At 39.6% G+C, this 8,817-nt stretch overlaps 1 protein-coding gene across 3 annotated transcripts in view; it reads left to right on the top strand.

Annotated features, from left to right (window-relative positions):
* Nucleotides 1-2,811: 2,811 nt before the first annotated feature.
* Nucleotides 2,812-8,817, top strand: part of dcp1a (decapping mRNA 1A) — a 52,032-nt gene continuing 46,026 nt past the window's right edge. The window contains exon 1 of one of the 3 annotated variants that reach the window (XM_048547849.2): nt 2,812-3,101. In XM_048547849.2, coding sequence (XP_048403806.2) covers nt 2,889-3,101 — 213 coding nt within the window. In that variant the 5' untranslated portion in view covers nt 2,812-2,888. The remainder of the gene's footprint in view (nt 3,102-8,817) is intronic. The other 2 variants (XM_059649876.1, XM_048547848.2) reach the window with 2 other exon arrangements.

The following is an 8,817-nucleotide window of genomic DNA, read 5'->3' as shown; positions in this document are numbered from 1 at the left end:
ATTACCAAAGCTTTGTCTGGATTAGCATCCTCATCTGAGATAGAGACCAATATGGATGATGCATTTTGTTTTGCAGATATTAATGAGTTGCCAGTCACTCTGGAAGACATCATGTATTGGCACCGGTATACAACTACATCACGAATGGATGACAACACAAACTCTATTCCAACCTTCTCTGTCAGGCAGAAGAAACAGAAGCTTGGATACTTGCACCAACAGGTTCAAGAACAGCTTCTTCCCTGCTGTTATTTGACTGCTGAATGGACTGCTCAAATTTCAAACCTAAAGTTGATCTTGCTTTGTGCACCTCCTGTGTAGCTGTAACCTTGTATGCCTTGCTCTGTCTAAGCACCCTATGATCTGTACGTCTTTGTTTGCTAATGATCTGCCTGTGCTGCTCATAAAACAAAGTGTTTCACCGTACTTAGGTACATGTGGCAACAATAAAGCAAATGAAAATCAAAAGAAACTAATCAGAAGAGCACGCATCCAGTCTTATGTACAAAGAAGAAGTTACTGGCCAGACAGGATGTCTATTAGCTGAACCTCAACTATCTTCAATTGTCAGAATAAGAGTGTCACAGGGGACTGTGCCTTTCTAGGTAGGTTGGCACAGACCTATTACCTATGTTGGAAAATCAATTGAGCCACATCAGAAATGGCTCAATGCCTGTGGCATGAAAGGTCTATGTGGTGCTGAATTTCTATGTCTCAGGATCACAGCTGAGAATACTGAATGATTTAGGGACATTTCTGGATAGTCCAGATGCAGGTTATCATGCATGTTGTCAACAAGCTTCCACAAACCAGGCAACAGCCTTTATCAGCGGAAGACCTTCTGCACAATGTGCATTTCATCTGTGCAACATTTCAGTCAAGCAACTGTGCCACATACATACTTAGGAAAGACTAGGTGTCAGACCCAATTAGGTACCCAAATATTTGTTCCATCCATGTTCAAGGATGAAACTGGTTGACAAGGGCTGTTCATTAAAGAAACAGCTAACAATGCCTATAAGGCATCCAACAAATATATGCAGTGGATAAATACAACATCTTCTGGGGTTAACTCAAACAATTATCAAGCAGGCCATGGGACGATTCCAATGATAGCTTGATTGCTCTAGTGGAGTCTTCCAAAATGTCACAGAAAGAGTGCTATGTGCCCTGCATAACTGATTACAAAAGACCTCCAGTATTGATGGACACCGATGTTCCATCTCCATGGACACCAGAGCATGGATATATCCAAGAAAAAAGAATCAGATAGTTGGGTCAAATAACTTCCTCAACAGTTCACTGATGGACCTGTTAATTACCAGGCCCATGAGCATGCTAAAAAATAAGTTCTTCAATCTGACTACCCCACATTGCACTGGATGGCTAAGATGTAACAAAATGTTGAGAACAGCCCTCAAATATTGAAAGAGGACATACATTATTGTATAGTGTACATAAATATATCACACAGGCTCCTCAAGACAAGAGAGTAGACAAGATTCACGCCTGCCCCTGAGGTACCCAATGGTTGCAGAAGGTCTCAAATATACTCCCCAGGAGCCCTTGCCACCTCCAGATGGCAGAACATTATGCTACAGTATGTTTCAGTAGCTGATGAGGAAGTTTCTCTGTATAGAATCTTGCTTTGGACTATGGGAAACACAACAGGAGCATTCATCCAAGATTGAAACATGGGACCTGATGCACATTCACTCAACAGAAGTCCTAAAGGAAGAACCCATGTCCCTAGACTAAGGGGTCAACCTCATAGTCTTTTTATGTCTCTTATCAATCTCAAACCACTGCCCATTCCCAATCCTACTTCCTTATGTATCCTGCCAGAAAACAAAACTCTTCTGATTCACGTACAGTTACACTTTCAAAATCATTATCACGCTAAACTTGAAAAGTGCAGATGAACAATCTCCATTGCTCAACTCTTAATAAGCAACTGTGCAATTTTAGAGGCCTGTCAATTGCTACATGTTTGAAATAATTATTTATTGAAGTAGTTTAATTTCACAAAACTTGAGTATTGCCAAAAACAGGAAAAATTTGTTAATTTTGAAAATTTTCTGAATAAGGGTCTAGACCCGAAACGTCAGATTCTCCAGCATCGGCAGTGCCTACTATTCTTCTCGCCAGCAATTTCTGTTTTATTGTTCTGATTTCCAGCACTCGCAGTTTTTTTTAATATAGAGGAAATGTGAGTTTTTGTGGTCGAGTAGCATCCCTCTGGCATTCTATAATGTGTAGAAAAAGAAAATCAAGAATGACTCTCCAAAATAAATCAATGTGTGCACACGAAGCAGTTATTTGTATATCAGGGTACGGCCAGGACTTCGCAGTGAGTTACGTACGCGAAGTGATTCTTATAACTGACTGAAATTCGAATTAAATAACACGCGAACTGCTCCTTACTGTATTTGCACCTGTTTACTGTACCACTTAATCATACGCATACGTTTGCTATTTTTAATGGGATACCTCACCATTTATAAGATTGATGACTAAAAATCTCCCAAAGCTTTGCCGCTGTTATTCCTGCGGATTACCAGGGCTACGCCGGTGCAATAAATTTACTTATGAGCTACACTTATTAACGATACGTTGATGTGTCTGATTTAACAAGTGGTAGTGACACGTTCACTTTGGAATAAGTAATGGTGAGGCACGAGGGACAAATGACGGCTGCAAAATAGTCACAGAAGAATTTTTCAAAATCCTTATTGTAAAGGGAGGGGTAATGCTCGATCTTCACAATTTTATCCCTCATTTAAAAAAACTGCGTTAATGTTTTACCGATGTGAAGCGGAAGAGAAAAAAGCTCCATTTGAATCTGCAAACTGGAAGTGTTGAGGCGTGCGGATATTTTGCTGCAGTGAATGGTTTGTCTTTCCGGGAAGAAGGTCAGGGGGAGGGAACATTTCTTGAGTTTCTCCTTTACACAACTCAGGAAATCCAACATGGAGGCCCTGAGTAAAGGCCGCGATATAAGCCTTTCTGCCTTGAAACAAAATGACCCTTTCATCTCCAGCATCGTCGATGTGACCAGCCAGGTTGCGTTGTATACTTTTAACCCAAAGGCCAGTGAGTGGGTAAGATGGTGTTTCTTCATTTCGTGCTGGGGATGAGGAAAAAGAATAACCAAAACGGCAGCGATCTTTATGAACTGCTTTACTTGCCTGGGAAGCCTTTTGAAGTTTTCGACGGGCGGCTGTGTCTCTGCATTTTGCTTTTGGCCCTGCAGCACAAATTTGTTCAAGTCTAATATCTTGAAGGTCTGAGTGTTGAAGTTAAATAAGAAGGTAGAAACTTAACGGTCAACATTAAACAGCTTGAAGACCTTTTTATACTCTAATTCCATACTGATTCATGTTGCATACGAAACTATTCGCACCAGACTTCATCCTGCGCTATGAAACATAACCTTCTGTCACTTTCATTCTCTTATATTTATCCAATGTCTTTCCTTAATCATCAAATAACATTACTAAAGTTTCTTGAAAAGGCTCAAGTGGCTTGAGACTAGCATTGAATTGTGATGTCCGTATGCTCTTCCTCAGCCAAATCCTTCAGTTTCTTTGGTTAAGAAAAATCGATTGACCTTACAGCAGTTACTATTGGACGAAGAGTCCAAACTTTTCACTCTTTGTCTGTAAAATGTGTTTCTTAACTGCACTCCTGCAAGGCCTGGTTCATACTCTTAGATGTACAATACCTTTGTAATCAGACTCACTGACCAGTAGAAATAACTTCTCTACACCTTTTTACTTGTTCCCACTAACGTTATAAATGGTCAAGAATACAGGCTTAATGTGATTTGTCCGTTTGAGTTTTAATCTGTACAGTCCAGGCAGCATGACCAACTGTTATGAAATGATCGAAGGGACACTTCATCTGGGGTTGATGGGGTTTTCAAGAAATTCCATGAATGAAAATAATGTGGAATTAGAGCCTGTCATCTGCATGTTTGGCTGCTCTTTGAGTATTTTGCCAACAGCTTGGGGTTAATGGGAACACATTGCAACTACACCAAGCCACAATGGGAATTGAAAGAAGTGACTGTAGTTTGTCTTTTTGACTACCTCATGAAAGGTACAGAAATGTAGGACAAATGATATCTCTGGAAATGCAAGTGACCCAATTCTGTTGGGTCACTGAGCCCCTGAATCAATCTGGTAAAACCTGTACTCCACTCTTTCCAAATCTAACGTATCTTTGCTATGGTGTCACTCTTAAACTGCATGTAGTATTTCAGGGCTTTGCATTACTGAACCATACTTGCCTATGTTGAAATTCATTTGATAATTTTGTTAAATCACATGAAATTAGATACGTCCTTTTTATACAACATATATTGTCTATTTTATGTTTTCTGGACAAGCTTGGATGTGTGGATTCCTATTATGCTAAATCAATAGAATATCTACGTTTTCATCATCAGACTCATGGCATCCTGCAATTTTTGTTTTGAATTTGCTATGAAGTATAGTATTTAAAATTGAAACAGTTTGAAAATTCAAATATCATTTTTAAGTTTATGCTTCAAAGAATAGCTCAATAAGATTTCATACTTTAAAACTTGTTGTCACAATTGACTAAAATATATTAAGACTATAAGTTGCTGACAAAATGGAAACAAACAATTTTGGGGAAGTGTCACAGTGCACAAGGAGGCCATTGTGTCTTTACGAGTACATTAATGAGCATCACTATAAGGTGCCAATCTCCTGCTTCGCCCCCACCCTGTGTAACATTCCACATAATTTGGATAGAAATAATCTCCCAAAACCCTCTTGAGTGTCTCAATGGAACCAGATTTCACCACGCTTCAGCTTGTACGTTCCAGACCCTAATTTCCTGCTAATTGAAAAATATTGTCCTCAGTTCTCCCTGGTTCTTTGCAGGTCACTTTAAGTTTATTCCCTTCTGTACTTGCTTTTTTTTTCACAAGTGTGAGTTGTTTTTCCCTATTTGCTGTATCCAATTCACTCATGATTTTGAAAATTTTCCATCATATCTACTCTTAGGACTGTTCTCCTTGCAGAGAAGAAGGCTAACTACTTAAGTTACGAAGGTAGATTGAAGTTCCTCATCCTTAGAACTATTTTTATAAATAGATTCTACGCTCTTTTCAATGCTTTGACGTTCTTTGTAATATGGTGCCAGTTCTGTGCAACATACTCAAGCTGAGATCTAAAAAGTGTCTTGTACAAGTCTATCTCCTTGCTATTGACCCAGTTAATAAGACCAAGGACTATGTACTTTTTACTTATTGCTGTCTCTATACCTGTCTTAGCACTTTCAATGACTTCTGCACATAGGCTCCCAGGTCTATCTACTCCTACACTCCCTTAGAATTCTACCCATTATTTTAGATTGTCTTTCAGTATGTTCTTCCCACCAAAATTCTTCTCTACATTGTCATTTATTGCCCCTATCGTAAACTTGCTAGTGAAATTAACACTACCATCCTTGCATTTTACAATTCTTGCAAGTTTTGTGTTCTCTGAAAACTTTGAAATTTAACTCCTGCACACAAAACCTAGATTATTTAATATATATATTTCAAGAACGAATTACTTGGATCTAGTCCTTGAGACTAAAAGGATCACAAGGTATGGGGAGAAAGTGAAAACATGATACTGAGTGGGATGATCCGCCATGATCATATTGAATTTTAAAGGGCCCACATAGCCTACGCCTGTTCCTACTTTCTGTGCCTCTATATTAGTAGAGGAAAGATCACAATGCTGACCCATGGAACTGAATTGCAAATCTGCCTACAACCCCAAAAAAATCTATTGACCATAGTTATCTGTTTGCTACCACTCCAGCTGATTGTGTATTCATATTGTTACTGTCCCTCTTATACCATGATCCATAATTTTCCCCTCAAATCTGTTATGTAGCACCTTATCTAACCGCACCTGAAAGTCCATACATGCATCAACAGCATTAATCTCATTGAATCTTACTGCTGCTACTTCAGAAACTCCAGCTACTTATTTAGACATGATTTGCCATTCTTCTGTAGAATCTACATTCCCATTGAATGCTTTAGACGTATCAAACTCACCAGGGAAATACAGTCCTTTGACAAGTAGTCGACAGTTTATTCAACTTCCAATGGGTTTGTATCCTGGTTTCTTGAACAAAAACATTTAGATGACTGTTTCTGAATGCTTTGCCCTTTTTTTTTGCATGGGATCTTGTTAAAGCTACTACCTGAAGCAAAGCCTCTTTGATGCTGCTTCCCACAGCATATCAAATCTCCTAGAATTTGTAGAAGGCTGCAGAATGTGCCTGTTCAAATAGCGACCTTCTCTCACTCTCGCATCCAGCTGTGGTACCTTGCGAGGTCAAGCAGCCTTTTCTCTCTGACCAACAAGATCCTTTACTGTCACTTGTGTTCATTGAGCTGTAAAGAAGCCTATTACTTGGTAGCAAAAAATGTCTTTCTCTGCCCGCCTTCCCATGCGAACGTGAAACACATTAACCTTGCATCCAGGTAGTACAGCTAACTAGCTATCTTATCCAAGATTCTTTTCTATATGAAAAAAAGATGGACAGCCTACAGCACAACTATTTATAACTCGACCTATGTTTCTGGGACTTTGGAAGACTGAGTTATGGGGAGGAAAATGGGAAAGAAGTGTCCTAAAGACTACAGAGATAATGGGAACTGCAGATGCTGGAGATTCCAAGATAATAAAATGTGAGGCTGGATGAACACAGCAGGCCAAGCAGCATCTCAGGAGCACAAAAGCTGACGTTTCGGGCCTAGACCCTTCATCAGAAGGGTCTAGGCCCGAAACGTCAGCTTTTGTGCTCCTGAGATGCTGCTTGGCCTGCTGTGTTCATCCAGCCTCACATTTTATTATCCTAAAGACTACAATCTGATTAGCCTTGGTCATATTGAGTAGCATAACTGGTTTGAAGGCCAAATGGTCTATTTATTTCCATATCATGTTCTGTCCCATTCTGTCGTCTTTACTCAAATTGCTGTACTGCATTTGTTTCCTTGATTTATTTTTCAAAAATATTTCTTAAACTTTTCTTCAAATAAATCTCCCACCACCAACAACCATCTTTTTAGTTTAAAGCCCTATTAGTATCCTGAATTATATAACGTGCTAACTGAAGCAATTCACACATGGAACAGATGTGTCAGGGGAGGCAATGGCCTGGTGTTATCAATAGACTGTTAACCCAGAGACCCAAATAAGGTTCTGGGGACCCGGGCTCAAATCCGGCCACAGCAGATGGTGAAATTTGAATTCAATAAATATCTAGAACTAAGAATCTACTGATGACTGTGAATCCATTGTTGATTGTTGAAAAAACCCATCTGGTTCACTAATGTCTTTTGGGGAAGGAAACTGCCTACATGTGACTTCAGACCTACAGCAATGTGGTTGACTCTGAACTGCCCTCTAGACAATCAGGGACTGACAATAAATGCTGCCTGGACAGCAACACCCTCATCCCTTGAATGAATAAAGGGTTTCCAATTAGTTGTTAATTGCAAGCTAACCATTTGCAATGCACGCACCAGGACACCAAGACACCTATTTCAGAGCTCTGCAAACTCTTGCCATTTGGATAAGTTGCTCTCAGATCTCTGAGCTGCTGATGTGGGAAAAAAAATACACAAGTTGCGATTAAATCAACTTGACGCTCTCCACCCACCATCAGGGCCCAATAATTACCAATCCGTTTCCCGCCCATTTTTCATGGGGCTCATTTAATCCCTGTGCTGTGTGCTGAGCCTCAGTAGAAATTTTCTAAATCTGAAGGCCATTTGGTGTAGAGGGAGGTCATGTCAACTTTTGAGGGAAATTGCAATTTTATTTGACTTGACCTGTGAGCGATTCTTTATTGAAAGAAGACTTGTGGATTTATTGTTTCCATTTCTGTTCCCACTTTTTAAGTAACAAATTGGAGTAGCAGGGATTGCTTTGCTGAAGAAAGTTTGATCAGGGTGATTGAAACATTGAATGGCCCAGGTACAGAAAATGGAGGAAGATTTCCAAGTGGCGAAAGGATCAGAACAGGATGATAGTGTAAAGTCACTGGCAAAAAAATAACGACAGGAAGACAGTTGGGTCCTGCATATAACACCCGAGAATGTAGTGGAGGCAGATTCAAATGTGTTTTCAGACGTGTTGAGAGTATCTGATCTATAAATTGTACGTTTTAGATTATAATTCTCAGGTTTAGTGGATTAATGTTTTAACTTGTGCAAAATGGGGCTATCTGGTTGACAACTCGGTAAAATCAATCCTGATGTAAATTCAAACAGGCTTAAAACTTATTATACTTAAGATCAGGGCTCTTGTAACTTTGGACGTGAACAGCTAGAAATTTAAAATCATGAACAGTAGGTGGGCGTAATGAAAGAACTGGAGACATGGGACTGAGGGCTGTTATGGTACATTGGTGTCCCTACCTGTGGACCAGGAAGCCCAGTTTCACATCTCACGTGCTGCACTGGACATATAAATATTTCAAAACAGGTTAATTTTTAATAATTTTGAGACAAGGGACTGATGTTTTTGAGGAGTGGCAGTCATATGTGGACGGTTACATTTCACTTTTATGTAACAAAAGAACTAGGCAAAGAAGGAATGGTGCAGTGGGTGTCAAGGTTACACTGCACGGTGTGAGTACTGCAGTGTAAAGGATAGACTTTAGAGTCTATTGCATTGGGTATTCCACAGTAATCCCATGTATCACTTGCCTCCAGGCTGCAGAAATAACAATATGGCCATTGAAAAATCCTGGCAATAATTGTAGTTATTGCACTAA

Source organism: Stegostoma tigrinum, chromosome 11 (genome assembly GCF_030684315.1).
Source record: "Stegostoma tigrinum isolate sSteTig4 chromosome 11, sSteTig4.hap1, whole genome shotgun sequence".
Classification (NCBI taxonomy): Eukaryota; Metazoa; Chordata; class Chondrichthyes; order Orectolobiformes; family Stegostomatidae; genus Stegostoma; species Stegostoma tigrinum.
Note: the sequence above shows the minus strand (reverse complement) of the source record. Positions and strands in the feature narration are given on the sequence as shown.